The sequence below is a fragment of the Malaya genurostris genome, chromosome 2, assembly GCF_030247185.1.
Source record: "Malaya genurostris strain Urasoe2022 chromosome 2, Malgen_1.1, whole genome shotgun sequence".
Lineage (NCBI taxonomy): Eukaryota > Metazoa > Arthropoda > Insecta > Diptera > Culicidae > Malaya > Malaya genurostris.
In genome coordinates this window covers 21,806,412-21,825,492 of record NC_080571.1, presented here as the reverse complement: position 1 = coordinate 21,825,492, position 19,081 = coordinate 21,806,412, and the positions used below count along the sequence as shown (strand labels likewise).

Sequence of the window (19,081 nt, the reverse complement as noted above, 5' to 3'; positions counted from 1 at the left end):
ACTATTCTGAGAAATGGACCGGTGAATTGGCCTCCGCGTTTGTGTGATTTGACACCACTCGATTATTTTCCGTGGGGATACGTGAAGTCATTGCACTATGGTCCGATACGTGAAATTAGCGTGACAAAAATATTTTCACTATTAAATATTAGTTTTTTGTAGTTGTTGTTTGTAATCAAATGGCGCTTCTTTTGATGAAAAATGTTACTAGGGTGGTCCTTGAAATCTGAAATCAAACTTTCTTAATTGAACTCAAAAATGATTTTGTTGTACAATAAAGTTGAAGGAAATTTTATTTTGAACAACTTTGTTGAAAAAAATACCTCTCTAGCTTTTCATTTGATCGAGTTACATCAATTTTCCCAAATAAAAGTAGGGTGGCTCCTGAAAATTAAATTTTTTTGTTCTAACTTTTTTGTGAAACGTTCTACGGAAAAGTTGTCTTCAAAAGAGTTGTTGTACTAATCTTGGCGCACAATTTTGTACAACCAAGCTTTTTCATATGAGCTACCAGTAAAAAGTAACGATTATTTTTTCATCAAAAACTAGTCAAGCTTCAAATATCAATATTCATTAGATGCCAGTTCGATAAAAATATATTCTACGCGGTTCCTGAAAGGTCATAAGTATAAGTAAAAATTTAAGAGAAAATTGGGAGGGTGTTATTTTTAAAACTTATTTAAATTAGTTTAAAAAATACCTTTAAAAAACTCTTAAACATTGCCTAACTCTTAAACGCCTTAACGTATCAACATACTTCCTTCAGCAGAATAATATTATCAAATTAGTTCTACAAGTATTCCATACATTGTCCTTCCGAGAAATGAGACACACAAAGGCGCAAAGATTAGTAAAAAGTTAGAACAAAAAAATGAATTTTCAGGAGCCACCCTACTTTTATTCGGGAAAATTGATGTAACTCGATCAAATGAAAAGATAGAGAGGTACTTTTTTCAGCAAAGTTGTTCAAAATAAAATTTCCTACAACTTTATTGTACAACAAAATCATTTTTGAGTTCAATTAAGAACGTTAGATTTCAGATTTCAATCTAAATGAGGACCACCCTAGTAAAATTTTTCATCAAAAGGAGCGCCATTTAATCACAAACAACTTTTGTGAAGACACCAACTACAAAAAAATATTATTTAATAGTGAAAATATTTTTGTCACGCTAATTTCCCGTTTCGGACCACTGTGCATTGGTGGGTAAACTTGTGTCATTGTTGAAATACGTTGAAATACTTGAAAAAGTGGTCGAAAATAGGATCTTTGTGAAAAACAGTCATGCGGCCATACATCCAAAATCATATTTAATGTTTAATGCCAAGAAATTATTTATCAATAAAAAGAAAATTGACCATTTCATAATTTGGCTTGTATTTTATTTAAATTTTAAATTAGCTAGCTCTTAAAAAACACCCTTCATAAATCAAAAACTATCATGAAATAAACAACTTTCAATTTATACTGGATCGTCTCTTACTTAAGGTCTGAGGCCAGCGTGTTTTTTAGAAGGCTATTTTCACGCTTCAAATCTGATTTTCTCAGAAACGATTACGGATATCAAAAAACTCAACTGAAAATCTCTTAGAAAATTGGCTTAGATTATTCTGGGAAAATTTCAGAATGATTTATTGACTTTAGCGGTCGGAAAAATCTTTTTTCTGAAGGAGGAATTGCATAACTGAAAACGGCAACTTTCAACTTGTTCATTGAATATCTCGCCTTCAAAGGCATGTATCAAACATCTATCCTGACAATATCTTGATAATTTAATTTAGATGCGATTAGTGCATAAAAACATAGGTGTTATCGCGATGAAAATGAAGTGAACGTTATTTCTGTGAAGGTAAGTCGACTTGCATGCACGCGCCATTTTTTCTGCTCCAGTTTTCTAGTAACGTAACGAAAAATGAGAGAGAAATGAAATCGCTCAGAACGGCTGCCAAACAAGCGGTAGCTTTATTGGATGGAGAAACATTTTATGCTTATACATATATTTAACGACAATCGGTCGAATGGGATTGACATATGAAATATAACGCGTATTTTTATGTCTTACTTTCATGTTGTCAAATTACGAAGCGTATTTTTAAGCAACGCGGAACTTCACACGGAATTTGATCTGTACTTTCAAGTAGTAAAATTTTCACGCATATTTTCAAACAACTAAAAAGTTCTAGCGGAATTTGTTCGATACGTTCAAGTTGTCAAACTTTCAAGTGTATTTTTATGCAACAAGAACATTAACGCGAAATTTATTCTGTACTTCAGAGCTGCCAAAAGTTCCACGTGTATTTTTAGGCAACGAAACAGTTCATGTGGATTTTTTTCTGTACTTTAACGATGTCCAATTTCCAAGCGTATTTTGGAACAATTAGAAAGTTCGCGCGAAATTGGTTATGTTCAAGATGACAAATTTCTTAACGTATTTTGAAGAAACTAGAAATTTCATGCGGAACTTGCTCCAATATTTCGAATTGTCAAACATCTCACACGTATTTTTAGGAAACGAGAAAGCTCTTGCGGAATTGGTTCTACACTTTTAATCGTATTTTCAGCATCGAGAAAAATCTTGCGAAAATTGTTCGGTACTTTCGAAATACCAATCATTCAACGTGTTGTCTGGGTAACGAGAAAATTCACGTAGAAATTGTTCTGTACTTTCAAGTTGCCAAAATTTCCCAATTTCATACTTCGTTCTCTTTTGAAACTCCTTTGAAACCGCCCCCTCCCCTCCCCTTGAATGATGTTTGCGCACGGGCTACAAAAACTTCATGTCGAATTTGTTCTGTACTCTCAGGATGCCGAATTTCTAAACATTTTTTAAGTAACTAGAAATTTAACGCAGATCTGGTTCTAATCTTTCAATTTGTCATATATCTCACGCGTCGTTTTAGGCAACAAGAAACGTCTCGTAGAATTTGTTCGGTACTTTCAAGATGCCAAACTTCCAGGCATATTTTTAAGCAAGTAGAAAGTTCTCACGGTAATTCTGTACTTTCAAGATGCCAATTTTGTAAACGTATTTTTAAGCGGCGATTTTTTTTTTGTACATTCATTTCGTTTTTTTTTCTGCACTTTACAGCTGTTAAATTTCCTAGCGTGTTTTTTCGCAATTAGAAAATTCAGGCGGAATTTTTTTCTATACTTCCAAAATACCCAATTACGATGTGTATTTTCAAGCAACTAGAAAGTTCACGCATAATTTGTTCAGTACTTCCAGGTTGCCAAAATTTTCCAGCGTATTTTTAATCGAAGAGAAAGTTCTCTAGGAATTTGTTCGGTACTTTCAAGATGCCAAAAGTTCGTGTATTTTCAAGCTACGCAGAAATTCACGCGAAATTTGTTCTGTACTTTCAAGATGTCCAACAACTAGCTCGTACGGAATTTCCGTATTTTCAAAATGACGAATTTCTATGCGTATTTTTAAGTAACAAGAAATTTCAGGCGGAACTGGTGCTAATCTTTCAAATTATCAAACATCTCACGCGTATTTTTAAGCAACAAGAAAGCTCTCGTGGAATTTGTTCGGTACTTTCAAGATGCCAAACTTCCAGTCATATTTTTAAGCAAGTAGAAAGTTTACCCGGTATTTTTTCTGTACTTTCAAGCTGTTAAATTTTCTAGCGTGTTTTTTTCTAAATTAGAAAGTTCAGGTAGATTTTTTTCCTGTACTTTCATGATGTTCAATTTCGAAGTATATTTTCAAGCAACTAGAAAGTTCACGCATAATTTGTTCAGTACTTTCAAGTTGCCAAAATTTCCCAGCGTATTTTAAAGCGAACATAAAGTTCTCTAGGAATTTTTCCGGTACTGTCGAGATGCCATAAGTTCGTATACTTTTAAGCTGCCCAGAAATTCACGCGTGATTTGTTCTATACTTTCAAGATGTCAAATTTCCAAGCGTATTTTAAAACAACTAGTTCGTGCGGAATTTCGGTATTTTCAAGATGACGAATTTCCATGCGTCTCATCTCTCAAATTGCCATATATTCCAAGTGTATTTTTAAGTACAAGAAAGTTTCCGCGGAGTTTTTCTGTACTTTCAAGTTACCAAATTTCCAAGCGTTTTTCGAAGCGATGAAAAGGTTTGCGTGGAATTTAATTTGTAGCTTAAAGATCCCAAATTTCTAAGCGTATTTTTAGACGACGAGGAAGTTTACGTTGAGTTTGTTCTGTATTTTCAGGATGATAAATTTTCTAAACGTATTTTTATGGAATTAGGAATTTCCCGCGGAACTGGTTCTAACCTTTCAAATCTTCAAACATCTCACTCGTATTTTTAAGCAACGAGAAGGTTCTCGCGGAATTGGATCGGCACTTTTGTGTTGCCAAATTTCTAAGCGTGTTTTTAAGCACTAGAAAGTTCTCGCGGTATTTATTCTGCATATTTTAGCGTATTTTGAAGCGATCAAAAAGTTCACGCGGTATTTAACTGTACCTTCAAGATGCAATATATTTTGAGCATTTAGAAAGCTCACGCGGAACTGGCTCTAATCTTTCAAACTGTCAGCAGTCTCACTCGTGTTTCTAAGCAATGAGAAATTTTGCGCGGAATTTTCTCTATATTTTCAAAAAGTTAAATTTAAGTAGTGTATTTTTAAGCAAAGAAAAACTTCATGTCGAATTTGTTCTGTACTTTCAGGATGCCAAATTCTGAAGCGTATTTTTAAGCAACGAGCGTACACGCGATTTGTTCCGTATTTTCAAGATGACGAATTTTAAAACGAATTTTGAACAAACTAGGAATTTTATGCGGAATTGGTTTTAATCTTACGAATTGCCAAACATTTCACGTGTATTTTTAAGCAACGAGAAAGCTCTTGCGAAATTTTTCCTACACTTTAAGATGCCAAAACTCCAAGCGTATTTTAAAACAAGTAGAGAGTTCGTGCAGAATTTCCATATTTTCAAGATAACGAATTTAAACGTATTTTAAGTAACTAGGAATTTAACGCGGAACTGATTCTAATCTTTCAAATTATCAATTATCTCACGAATAATTTTAAGCAACTAGAAAGTTCACATGGAATTTGTTCTGTACTTTTAAGATGTCAAATTCTCAAACGTATTTTTAAGCAACAGAAATTTGCCCCGTTCGAGAAAGTTCTTGCGAAATTTTTTGTTCTGAATTTTCCAATTGCCAAAATTTCGTGTAACTTTTAACTTGTTCTAAAACTTGTCCAAATATGTGCAGGAACAAAGATGCAAATTCACAAAAAAATTTAATTTGTGATTCAACTTTTAGAAATCATTTCAACATAATGATGATAGTCACCTCCTGCTAACTCGATAACAGGTAACAGGTGACTCAAAAGCGAATGTCGATGCTGCTTCACCTACTTCATGGAAAAAACAATGTCCATTCTGACTCTTCTACATGAGTCGCGGTGTTGGAATTTTGGCTAGATATTCGGTCTGCAACGCACAGTTTATTGAGCAGAAACAAAACGACGTTAGAATCGAAAAGTGAGCATTAAAAGGTTCCATCGAAAATTGTTTTGCTGCCCCAAAAATGTTATGCCTCCATCGCTTCTACCTAGATACTGTTTCAGAAGCTTGTTTAGTTTTGAACTGTACCGTAGGTGGAACTCAACCGCAACACGTTGACTGTCGGATTCGGACTCAGATCAAGTCTCGGGTTCAACATCTTCTCGTGTACTTTTAAGCAATGAGATAGTTCACCCGGAACTTGCCCTGTGCCTTCAAACTGCCAAAAGTTACATGTGTGGAGAAAAAGTTCACGCAGAACTGGTTCAACAGTTCCGCACGAATTTTTAGCAATATAAAATTTGTTCGGTACCTTCAAGGTGCCAAATTTCCAAGCGGATTTTTAGGAAATTAGAGTGTTCACTCGGAATTCGTTCTTTATTTTCAAGTTACCAAATTTCTACACAGGCATATTCAAGTAATAGAAAGTTTACGCTCTTTCAAGAAGCGATAGAGCTCACGCGGAGCTTATTCCAAACTTTCTAATTGTTAGAAGTTCTAAGTGTGTTTTCAAGCAAGAAAACTTACGCGGAATATGTTCTGTACTTTCAAGTTGCTAAATATCCAAACGTTGTTTTAGGCTACCAGAAAGTTCACGCGAACTTGGTTTTGCATTTATAAGTTTCCTATTGTTCCTCGCGTGTTTTTCAAGCGGAATTGGTTATGAACTTTCAAATTGTCAATATAGTTCCACGTGTTTTTTAAGCAACAAGAAATTTCACACGGAATTCGATTTGTTTGTTCAGGTTGCCAAAAATTCCACAAACAGCGAGAAAATTCACGCGAAATTTGTTCAGGACATTCAAGATCCTTTTTTTTGAGTGAATTTTAAAGAAACTAGAATATTCATGTTGAATTTGTTCTGTACTTTCAAGTTCCCGAAACTTCCGTGCGTATTTTTGTGCTATAAAATGTTTATGCAAAGCTTGTTCGGTAATATCAAGTTACCAAAAGTTACACGAGTATTGCTAAGTAACTACAAAGCTCTCTCTCATTTGCAAGTTTCTTATTGTTCCACGTGTATTTTCAAGCAACAGGAAAATTCACTTGGAATGTGCTATGTTTGCTCAGGTTGCCAAAAGTTCCACGTGTACTTTTAAGCAGAAAAGGTGAGTTCACGAGGAATTTGTTCAGTGCTTTAAAGTTGACAAATTTCCAAGCGTATTTTTATGCGACGAGATAGCTCTTGTGGTATTTGATCGGTACTTTAAAAATGCCAAATATTCAACGTGTCTTTCTTAAGCAACGAGAAAGTTCAAGTAGAAATTGTTCTGTACATTCAAGCAATGAAATTTCCATGCGTATTTTCAAGCAACTAGAAGGTTTACGCGGAATTTGTTCTCTACTTTCAGGATGCCAAGCGTATTTCTACACAACGAGAAAATTCACGCGGAAATCGCTCTACGCATTCAAGTTGTCAAAAATTCCACATGTTTTTTTAGCACAAGTTCACCCGGAATTTGTTCAAGAGTTTACGGAATATTTTTGTTTTGAATTTTCAAGTTGCCTAAATTTCCAAGAATTATTTTAAGTGACGGAAAAGTTCTTGAGGAATTTGTTCGATATTTTCAAAATGCATTTAACGCGTTTTTGTAAGCAACAAGAAAATTCACGTATACATTTTTCTGTACTATCTACTTTACTACTAAGTTTCCATGCGTATTTTCAGGCGACGAGAAGGTTCCTGCGAATATTTTCCGGTACTCTCTTAATGTCAAATATTCAATTTTTTTATGTAACGAAAAAACTCACATGGAAATTGATCTGTGCTCTCTGGATTCTAAAGTCCACATGGAATTTGTTCTGTACCTTCTAGTAATAAAATTTTCATGTGTATTTTCAATCAACCAGAAAGTTCACACGTAATTCATTCAAGTTTTCAAATTTAAAAGCGTATCTTTAGGCAACAACAAAATTCACGCGGAATTCGCTCTGTCTGTTCAGGTTATCGGAAGTTCCACGTGGACTTTTAAGCAACGAGAAAAACAACGCGTATTTTTTTGTCTTATTTTCATTTTGCAAATTACGAAGCATATTTTTAAGCAACGAGCAAGTTCACACGGAATTTGATCTGTACTTTCAAGTAGTAAAATTTTAACGCATATTTTCAAACAACTAAAAAGTTCTAGCGGAATTTGTTCGATACGTTCAAGTTGTCAAACTTTCAAGTGTATTTTTATGCAACAAGAACATTAACGCGAAATTTATTCTGTACTTCAGAGCTGCCAAAAGTTCCACATGTATTTTTAGGCAACGAAACAGTTCATGTGGATTTTTTTCTGTACTTTAACGATGCCAAAATTCCAATCGTATTTTCAGCATCGAGAAAAATGTTGCGGAAATTGTTCGGTACTTTTGAAATACCAATCATTCAACGTGTTGTTTGGGTAACGAGAAAATTCACGTAGAAATTGTTCTGTACTTTCAAGTTGCCAAAATTTCCCAGCGTATTTTTAAGTAAAGATATGGTTCTCTCGGAATTCGTTCGGTACTTTTGAGATGCCAATTTTTCAAATGTTCACGCGGTATTTTTTCTGTACTTTTAAGCTGTTGAATTTTCTTGTGTGTTGTTTTGCAATTAGAAAGTTCAGGCGGAATTTGTTCTGTACTTTCAAGTTGCCAAAATTTCCCAGCGTATTTTTAGGCGTATTTTCAAGATGACGAATTCCTAAACGTATGTTTAACTAACTAGAAATTTCACGCAGAACTGATTCTAATCTTTCAGATTATCAAACATCTCACGCGTATTTTTAAGCAACTAGAAAGTTCACACGAAATTTGTTCTGTACTTTCAAGTTGCCAAATTTTCAAGCGTGTTCTTAAGCACTGGAATGTTCTCGCGGATTTTATTCTGTATTTTCAAGCAGGCCCGTGCGCAGGGGGGAGGGGTCATGGAAAATTTTTAACATCAAGTTTCATGAATAATAGAATGCTTATTATAGAAAAGTGCAAATAATTCATACTTCGTTCTCTTTTAAAACTCCTTTGAACTCCCCTCCCCCTCCCCTTGAATGATTTCTGCGCACGGGCAACAAAAACTTCATGTCGAATTTGTTCTGTACTCTCAGAATGCCAAATTCTGAAGCGTATTTTTAAGCAACAAGCGTAGTTTTAAGCTACAAGAAAATTTACACGGCATTTGTTCCGTATTTTCAAGATGACAAATTTTTAAACGTATTTTTAAGAAACTAGGAATTTCATGTGGAATTGGTTCTAATCTTACGAATTGTCAAAAATCTCACGTGTATTTTTAAGCATCGAGAAAGTTCTCGCATAATTTGTTCAGTACTTTCAAGAGGCCAAAATTTCCCAGTGTATTTTCAATCGAAGAGAAAGTTCTCTAGGAATTTGTTCGGTACTTTCAAGATGCCAAAAGTTCGTGTACTTTTAAGCTGCGCAAAAATTCACGCGGAAATTTTTCTGCACTTTAGGATGCCAAAGTTCCAAGCGTATTTTAAAACAAGTAGAGAGTTCGTGCGGAATTTCCGTATTTTCAAGATGACGAATTTCTATGCGTATTTTTAAGTAACTAGGTATTTCACGCGGAACTCATTCTAATCTTTCAAATGATCAAATATCTCACGCGTATTTTTAAGCAACAAGAAAGTTCACACGGAATTTGTTCGGTACTTTCAAGATGCCATATTTCCAAGCGTATCCCTAAACAACAAGAAAATTCACGCGGAGCTCGCTCTGTGCAATCAAATTGTCAAAAGTTCCACGTGTTTTTAAGCAGCGAGAAAGTTCACGCAGAGTTTGTTCAGGACTTTCAGGATACTAAATTTCCTAACGTATTCCTAAGCAACTAGATTGCTCACCGGGAATTTATTCTATACTTTCAAGTTGCCAAAGCGTATTTTTAAGCATCGAGAAAGATCACATGAAATTTATTCTGTACTTTTAAGATGCCAAAGACTTAGGCGTAATTTTAAGCAACGAAATGTCAACATGTTCTTTAAGTAACGAGGAAGTTCACATAGAAATTGTTCTGTACTTTCAAGTGGTAAAAATTCCTTGAGTATTTTCAAGTAACTAGAAAATTCACGCGGTATTTGTTCTGTACTTTCAAGATGATAAATTTCTAAACGTACTTTGAAGAAGCTAGGAATTTCATACGGAACTGGCTCTAATCATTCGAATTGTCAAATATCTCACGTGTACTTTTAAGCAACGAGAAAGCTCTTGCGAATTTTTTCCTACACTTTAAGATTCCAAAACTCCAAGCGTATTTTTAGCATCGAGAAAGTTCTCGCGGAATTTGTTCGGTACTTTCAAGTAGAAAAATTTTCATGAGTATTTTCAAGTAATTAGAAAATTTGTTCGGTACTTTCAAGTTGCCAATTTTTCAAACGTATTTTGGAGTGGTGAGAATATTCACGCGGTATTTTTTTCTGTGCTTTCAAGCTGTTTAATTTCCTAGCGTGTTTTTTCCGCAATTAGAAAGTTCAGGCGGAATTTGTTCTGTACTTTCAAAATGCCAAATATTCAAGCGCACATTTAAGCAACGAGAAAGTTCACGTATAATTTGTTCAGTACTTTGAAATTGCCAAAATTTCCTAGCGTATTTTTAAGCGAAAAGAAAATTCTCTCGGAATTTGTCCGGTACTTTCGAGATGCCAAAAGCTCGTGTATTTTCAAGCTACGCAGAAATTCACGCGGAATTTGTTCTGTACTTTCAAGATGTCAAATTTTCAAGCGTATTTTAAAACAAGTAGAGAGTTCGTGCGGAATTTCAGTATTTTCGAGATGATGAATTTCTATGCGTATTTTTAAGTAACAAGAGATTTCATGCGGAACTGGTTCTAATCTTTCAAATTATCAAACATCTCACGCGTATTTTTAAGCAACAAGAAAGCTCTCGTGGAATTTGTTCGGTACTTTCAAGATGCCAAACTTCCAGTCATATTTTTAAACAAGTAGAAAGTTTACCCGGTATTTTTTCTGTACTTTCAAGCGATTAAATTTCCTAGCGTGTGTTTTTCGCAATTAGAAACTTCAGGTGTATTTTTTTCCTGTACTTTCATGATGCTCAATTTCGAAGTGTATTTTCAAGAAACTAGAAAGCTCACGCATAATTTGTTCAGTACTTTCAAGTTGCCAAAATTTCCCAGCCTATTTTTAAGCGAAAAGAAAGATCTCTCGGAATTTGTCCGGTACTTTCGAGACGCCATAAGTTCGTGTATTTTTAAGCAGAAATTCACGCGGAATTTGTTCTGTACTTTCAAGATGTTAAATTTTCAAGAGTATTTTAAAACAACTAGCTCGTGCGGAATTTCCGTATTTTCAAGATGACGAATTTCCATGAGTCTCATCTTTCAAATTGTCAAATATTCCAAGCGTATCTTTAAGTACAAGAAAGTTTCCGCGGAGTTTTTCTATTCTTTCAAGTTACCAAATTTCCAAGCGTTTTTCGAAGCGATGAGAAGGTTTGCGTGGAATTTAATTTGTAGTTTAAAGATCCCAAATATCTAAGCGTATTTTTACATTACAAAAAAGTTTACGTTGAATTTGTTCTGTACTTTCAGGATGCCAAATTCTTAAGCGTATTTTTAAGCAACGAGCGAAGTTTTAAGCCACAAGAAAGTTCACACGGGATTTGTTCCGTATTTTTAAGATGACGAATTTTAAAACGTATTTTGAAGGAACTAGGAATTTCATGTGGAACTTGTTTTAATCTTACGAATTGTCAAACATCTCACGTGTATTTTTAAGCAACGAGAAAGTTCTCACGGAATTTGTTCGGTACTTTCAAGAAGAAAAATTTTCATGAGTATTTTCAAGTAATTAGAAAATTCTCGCGGAATTTTTCGGCACTTTCAAGTTGCCAATTTGGAACGTATTTTTAAGTGGCGAGAATATTCACGCGGTATTTTTTTCTGTGCTTTCAAGCTGTTTAATTTCCTAGCGTGTTTTTTTCGCTATTAGAAAGTTCAGGCTGAATTTGTTCTGTACTTTCAAGGTGCCAAATAATCAAGCGTACTTTTAAGCAACGAGAAAGTTTACGTATAATTTGTTCAGTACTTTCAAGTTGCCAAAATTTCCCAGCCTATTTTTAAGCGAAAAGAAAGATCTCTCGGAATTTGTCCGGTACTTTCGAGAGGCCATAAGTTCGTGTATTTTCAAGCAGAAATTCACGCGGAATTTGTTCTGTACTTTCAAGATGTTAAATTTTCAAGAGTATTTTAAAACAACTAGCTCGTGCGGAATTTCCGTATTTTCAAGATGACGAATTTCCATGAGTCTCATCTTTCAAATTGTCAAATATTCCAAGCGTATCTTTAAGTACAAGAAAGTTTCCGCGGAGTTTTTCTATACTTTCAAGTTACCAAATTTCAAAGCGTTTTTCGAAGCGATGAGAAGGTTTGCGTGGAATTTAATTTGTAGTTTAAAGATCCCAAATATCTAAGCGTATTTTTAGATTACGAAAAAGTTTACGTTGAATTTGTTCTGTACTTTCAGGATGCCAAATTCTTAAGCGTATTTTTAAGCAACGAGCGAAGTTTTAAGCCACAAGAAAGTTCACACGGGATTTGTTCCGTATTTTTAAGATGACGAATTTTAAAACGTATTTTGAAGGAACTAGGAATTTCATGTGGAACTTGTTTTAATCTTACGAATTGTCAAACATCTCACGTGTATTTTTAAGCAACGAGAAAGTTCTCACGGAATTTGTTCGGTACTTTCAAGAAGAAAAATTTTCATGAGTATTTTCAAGTAATTAGAAAATTCTCGCGGAATTTTTCGGCACTTTCAAGTTGCCAATTTGGAACGTATTTTTAAGTGGCGAGAATATTCACGCGGTATTTTTTTCTGTGCTTTCAAGCTGTTTAATTTCCTAGCGTGTTTTTTTCGCTATTAGAAAGTTCAGGCTGAATTTGTTCTGTACTTTCAAGGTGCCAAATAATCAAGCGTACTTTTAAGCAACGAGAAAGTTTACGTATAATTTGTTCAGTACTTTCAAGTTGCCAAAATTTTCCAGCGTATTTTTAAGCGAAAAGGAAGTTCTCTCGGAATTTGTCCGGTACTTTCGAGATGCCAAAAGTTCGTGTATTTTCAAGCTACGCAGAAATTCACGCGGAATTTGTTCTGTACTTTCAAGATGTCAAATTTTCAAGCGTATTTTAAAACAAGTAGAGAGTTCGTGCGGAATTTCCGTATTTTCGAGATGATGAATTTCTATGCATATTTTTAAGTAACAAGAGATTTCATGCGGAAGTGGTTCTAATCTTTCAAATTATCAAACATCTCACGCGTATTTTTAAGCAACAAGAAAGCTCTCGTGGAATTTGTTCGGTACTTTCAAGATGTCAAACTTCCAGACATTTTTTGAAGCAATTAGAAAGTTCAGGCAGAATTTTTTCCTGTACTTTCAAGATGCAAAATTTCGAAGTGATTTTTCAAGCAACTAGAAGGTTCACGCATAAATTTTAAAAATTTTTAATTTCAGTAGTTTTAAGTTGCCAAAATTTCCCAGCGTGTTTTTAAGCGAAAAGAAAGTTCTCTCGGAATTTGTCTGGTACTTTCGAGATGACAAAAGTTCGTGTATTTTTAAGCTGCGCAGAAATTCACGCGGAACTTTTTCTGCACTTTAAAATGCCAAAGTTAAAACACGTAGAGAGTTCGTGCGGAATTTCCGTATTTTCAAGATGACGAATTTAAACGTATTTTTAAGTAATCAGGAATTTCACGCGGAACTGATTCTAATCTTTCAAATTTTCAAATATTTCACGCGTATTTTTAACCAACAAGAAAGTTCACACGGAATTTGTTCTGTACTTTCAAGATGCCATATTTTGAGCAATTAGAAAGCTCACGTGGAATTCGTTTTGTACTTTCAAGATATCAAATGTCTAAGCGTATTTTTAAGCAACTAGAAAGTTCACACGGAATTTGTTCTGTAGTTTTAAGATGTCAAATTCTCAAACGTATTTTCAAGCAACAGAAATTTGTGGTGTACGAGAAAGTTCATGCGACATGTTTTGTTCTGAATTTTCCAATTGTCAAAATTTCGTGTAACTTTTAACTTGTTCTAAAACATGTCAAAAGATCCTCGAAGAAAGTATCAATTTTTCATATAGTTTGGATTTGTGGACTAATTCTCAACCGACAAGCTGTTCTGAGTTATCTGAAAAAATATGCTATGTTGGAAAACATATATCAGAAAGTAATTTGATGAAATGATACTGCTGATACTTTGAACAGCCAGGTTGAAGTTCAACTGGATGACTGAGTCGTTTCACAAATATTATCTCACTTTATCGTTTTAATTTTTTTCTCCATTCAACGCCCATTTAAGTTAAATAACTTTTCAAAATTTTAGACATATCTATTCGATTTCTGATACCTGATCCAACAAACATTTGCGTAAATGTGCATATTGTTTAAAACTTTGACTCACCTGGTAACAGTAACCGGATAGGGCTGCGGCACGGGAACGGCTACCGGTCGGTCCACCGGCACATGCACTGGATAGGGACGAGGTACGGACACCGGAACCGCTACTGGATGCGGGATGGGCCTATCAACGGGAACCGGAACGGGTACCTGAACGGGAACGGCAACGTGGCGCGTAACGGGGACGGCTACGGGAGTAGGCACCGGAACCGGGACCGGCTGCGAAACCGTCGAATGTGTGTGAATGTTTCGAGTTACCGTAGGGGCTAATGAGATAGCCGGTGCGGCTAAAGCTGGAGCTATCGAAGGACCTATCAACGGACCACCGATGCTTGGCCCTATGACCGGGCCTATGCCTGCCCCATAGAGAGATCCTGCCAATCCTCCTAGCCCGAGTCCATAGCCTAATCCTCCGTAGCCATAGCCGGCATAACCGCCATAGCCGCCATAAAGGGCTCGTTTCTGTGTAATTTTCGGATAGGACACGAATCCGGCGTGCGCAACTCCCAGCAGCGCCACAACTCCGAGAACCTTTAACAAGAACACAAAACCATCAGTGACACATCTTCACTTTCCAAACTTTCACCGGTCACACTTACAAACAGTAGCTTCATGACTGAAGAACGCTAGTCGGTGCACTACACAATTCTGATAGCTAATTCGATAATGTTCACCTACTTTTATATTAAATTTAGATCACTGGAACTGCGGCGGCGAACCATACTTGCGCCTTAGATTTAGTAGAATTCATCATGTAATAGTGGAGGACCAAATTCGCCAACCCATTGCGATTGCAGTCCGGTCCGGACCGGGTCCAGCAACTGATGGCCATAAATAATTTCTTTTTTCTATCTTTCTCTCTCTCTCGCTCGATTGACTGATGTCTTTGACACGCGTGCTTGGAAAAGCGGAAAAACTTGTGCGCCCAGCCGAGATCTAGTTAGCCGCAGATAACATCGTGAATCATTTTCTCGCAACAGTGTTTCACTGCACCGGGTGCGTTGGGGTAAAAGTGGAACAATCGACGCCATTTGTTCTGATGAACTCAGAATCAGCTCAGTCAGTTAATTTTGGCAAAATGTTAATCTATAATGAAATAATTTAAATTTTACTTTATGGTATGCTACATTTTACCCCCCCATAGTTTTCTCCTATATGAAGAAAGCCTATTGCACTAGATTGCACGAAAAAGGGCTCCGGCCAAAAGTTTGTTGTGCGCTCGATTTCATAACTTATTTGCCCCGTGAAACGTCATCTGCTCAAAAGCACTGGCACCGGCAACCAGCGCAATGAAAAGCAGTCTAAGCTCTTGTTTTCTTTTTATGACCGAATCACATATTGCACGAGTTTGCTGGAACGCCTTACCGACTGCAAGTGGAACACGGTTAGTTCTCCGAATACTGCATCGTGAAATAAAAAAAAAACGAACCCAGCATCAACGGTTGTTGACAGTTCCCTCTTTCGCAGTGATTGTTTTAGAACGATTCATGTCACATTCCATCCAGCTGGTATCATTTCTCGAATGCTTACCGGCATACTGCGATCGATCGATGGAGTGTTGTCACGCGTGTGATAATCGCTTCGGATTGATGGGATTTTTCAGTTTTTGTCATGTTACGCATATTTATGCGTAATGTGTGCGTGTGTGTGTGTACTTTGGCTTGGTTCTGTCGGGTTTGGCGCGAGATTGAAAGAGTTGTTAAGGGGAGAAATTTAATTGAACGAAATGTCATAATATGCGGAAAACTATGCGAACCGAGAAAGGTTTTTCACTTTTCCAGTTATTCAGAATTGTTGCCGCACTAATTGGCTGTGGTCTTAATTGGCAAGCTGGTAGGCAATCGTCTAATGAACATTCTAAATTCCTAGAATGGAAAGTTACATTGTTGGTCGTGGAATTGGAAACCGAATACTGAAACAACAATAGAACTGCTTCACGGTTTTATTTTTCCACAGGCAATATTGTTCTAAGCCAAATTTACGAAGAAGTATGCTTTAAATAAAAAAAAAAAACCAAACATTTTCCGTGTATTCCGTTCGTTCGTTCGTACGTTTTTCTTGCACAGCAGCTGCCGAAATAACCGAAATCGAAATATGCGCCGTATGAAATGTGTCTTGTCTGCATACAGATATTTTGGTAGAAGAAAAACAAGGCGGCTTCCACCGGGATGGATATGATATTTTTCATGGAAATGAGCTTTATTCCAGTCCATCAACACTACATTGCACAGTGATCCAGATACCGAAGTATCATGTTTATGTATTCCGAAAGGATACCGATTCGAACGCTAATGATGGAATTCGTTCATTTCTTGGTTCAATTTCACAATCGTAAATTGATCGATAATTAGTTCTGAGGGGTATTTCTCTTGCAGATAGGGGTACACAATCATCAACACAAAATGGCTTGAATTTCCCAATCAAAATCATTTCTAGCTGATTCGCATTCATTCACAATCTAAGTAACTGGCAAATGATAATTCTACACACGAAAGGATCAACATGAACCTCAAATAAGGTTTGCGCGTAGTAAGTTTTATCCAAAGAAAACCTCTCAGTATGACACATCTGTCACGAGCTGTCGTAAGTGAAAAATAAATAGTGAAAAAGGATATATTTTTGTAAAAATAATCGTTCGTATGAATTGAAAAAATTCACTCAATCAGAATTTTTCAACTTTCCATTCCTTATGACTTATTGACGACAATCATATTCTACCACATAAATAACACTGAGCAAATGATAGTAAAACATTGTGCCACATCGAGACAGATAGAAAAATCCACACGGAACCACCCGCGATTTCATTTCAGCCAGAATATTAGTTGATTTTCTGAATTCGATTGGTTAAAATTTGGTACAACTTGTTGTTTTAACTAAACTGTCATTTTTGATTTTCGATTACCAGAAACGATGGTTGAAACAACTAATTTAACTGTTTGAAAAAAAAAATGCTGTCAATTAGTGAGGACACATACCATTCAATTTCAACAAATATTTTAGTTGAAATAACTGGTGTTGTTATTGAAACAAAATTCTGTTAGTTGAAAAATAAATCAGTTTTATTTGTTTTAGACATTGCAAATAGTTGAATCAACTCGAATAATGTTATTGATTTGCGAAAATAATCAAAATATACTTACTGATACACGTCATGATCTATTTGAAATAAGTTCGGTATGTTGAGATTCATGAAATAAATATCGTTGTTAAAATATTAACAGTATTTTATATTGACATGTAATATCATTAGGTCTGGGAAAACCACCGATCACTGCTGATTTCAAGTGATCTTAATTAAGAAATAAATTATCATTACGAAATCAGAACTGATCTGATCTCTAAGTGATTCTGATTTTTGTATGGCCATGATCAGGTCAAGTCGAGATCAGTAAAAATCTACACGGAACCCCTCGCGATCGTGAAACAACCAAAATATTAGTTATCTTTCTGAATTTGATTGGGTAAAATTTAGTACAACTAATCAATTGTTGTTTTTTCTAAACTGTCATTTTTGTTTTTCGATTAACAGAAACGATGGTTGAAATAACAAAATTTTTGGTTGAAAAAAAGATGCTGTCAGTTAGTCAAGACACACACCTTTCAATTTCAATAAAGATTTTAGTCACAACAACCGACCTTGTTTTTGATTTAACAGTTATGTGAGTTGAAAAAACAAATCGATTTTAGTTGTTTTAGATATTAAGATTACTTATTTCAACTTAAGCAAAATTATTGATTTTGAATGATAATAAAATATTCCTTATTGATATACGTTTTGATTTTTTGAATAAAAATTCGGTATGTTGAGATATTACCTTCCATCTATCGGTATGATAAGACCTTTCTCAGCCCTTGCTTTATATTGAATGAATTATTCATTGAAACCATTTTTATTTTTGTTTTTAATATACTGTCTTTTAGTAGTGCTGGTGTCAACGAAACTTTCTAATTGTGACCACTATATTACTTACGAACAAAAAGTCGAAATCGTTTCTTATTGTACCGCCAGAGCAGTAAAGATGTAGATAATTTATCATCACATTAATATTAACTAGTGTTATGATAAACATTAATTTACTATCATTCAAAAGTTTCTCTTCGCGAGTTTTACAAACGTATAAATAAGCGAATTTCGTTTGCATGAAAATGTATATCTATTCGATTTCTGATACCTGATCCAACAAACATTTGCGTAAATGTGCATATTGTTTAAAACTTTGACTCACCTGGTAACAGTAACCGGATAGGGCTGCGGCACGGGAACGGCTACCGGTCGGTCCACCGGCACATGCACTGGATAGGGACGAGGTACGGACACCGGAACCGCTACTGGATGCGGGATGGGCCTATCAACGGGAACCGGAACGGGTACCTGAACGGGAACGGCAACGTGGCGCGTAACGGGGACGGCTACGGGAGTAGGCACCGGAACCGGGACCGGCTGCGAAACCGTCGAATGTGTGTGAATGTTTCGAGTTACCGTAGGGGCTAATGAGATAGCCGGTGCGGCTAAAGCTGGAGCTATCGAAGGACCTATCAACGGACCACCGATGCTTGGCCCTATGACCGGGTTTGCTGGAACGCCTTACCGACTGCAAGTGGAACACGGTTAGTTCTCCGAATACTGCATCGTGAAATAAAAAAAAAACGAACCCAGCATCAACGGTTGTTGACAGTTCCCTCTTTCGCAGTGATTGTTTTAGAACGATTCATGTCACATTCCATCCAGCTGGTATCATTTCTCGAATGCTTACCGGCATACTGCGATCGATCGATGGAGTGTTGTCACGCGTGTGATAATCGCTTCGGATTGATGGGATTTTTCAGTTTTTGTCATGTTACGCATATTTATGCGTAATGTGTGCGTGTGTGTGTGTACTTTGGCTTGGTTCTGTCGGGTTTGGCGCGAGATTGAAAGAGTTGTTAAGGGGAGAAATTTAATTGAACGAAATGTCATAATATGCGGAAAACTATGCGAACCGAGAAAGGTTTTTCACTTTTCCAGTTATTCAGAATTGTTGCCGCACTAATTGGCTGTGGTCTTAATTGGCAAGCTGGTAGGCAATCGTCTAATGAACATTCTAAATTCCTAGAATGGAAAGTTACATTGTTGGTCGTGGAATTGGAAACCGAATACTGAAACAACAATAGAACTGCTTCACGGTTTTATTTTTCCACAGGCAATATTGT

The 19,081-nt window shown here is 35.9% G+C and overlaps 1 protein-coding gene across 1 annotated transcript in view; it reads right to left on the bottom strand.

The window, feature by feature from the left end:
- The window catches only part of LOC131427115 (tetra-peptide repeat homeobox protein 1-like), a 30,067-nt gene extending 11,416 nt beyond the window's left edge, over nucleotides 1-18,651 (bottom strand). The window contains exons 1-3 of the mRNA XM_058590040.1: nucleotides 18,646-18,651; nucleotides 18,118-18,237; nucleotides 13,893-14,419 (exon numbers count right to left, since the gene is read on the bottom strand). Coding sequence (XP_058446023.1) covers nucleotides 13,893-14,419; nucleotides 18,118-18,237; nucleotides 18,646-18,651 — 653 coding nt within the window. The remainder of the gene's footprint in view (nucleotides 1-13,892; nucleotides 14,420-18,117; nucleotides 18,238-18,645) is intronic.
- Nucleotides 18,652-19,081: the final 430 nt, after the last annotated feature.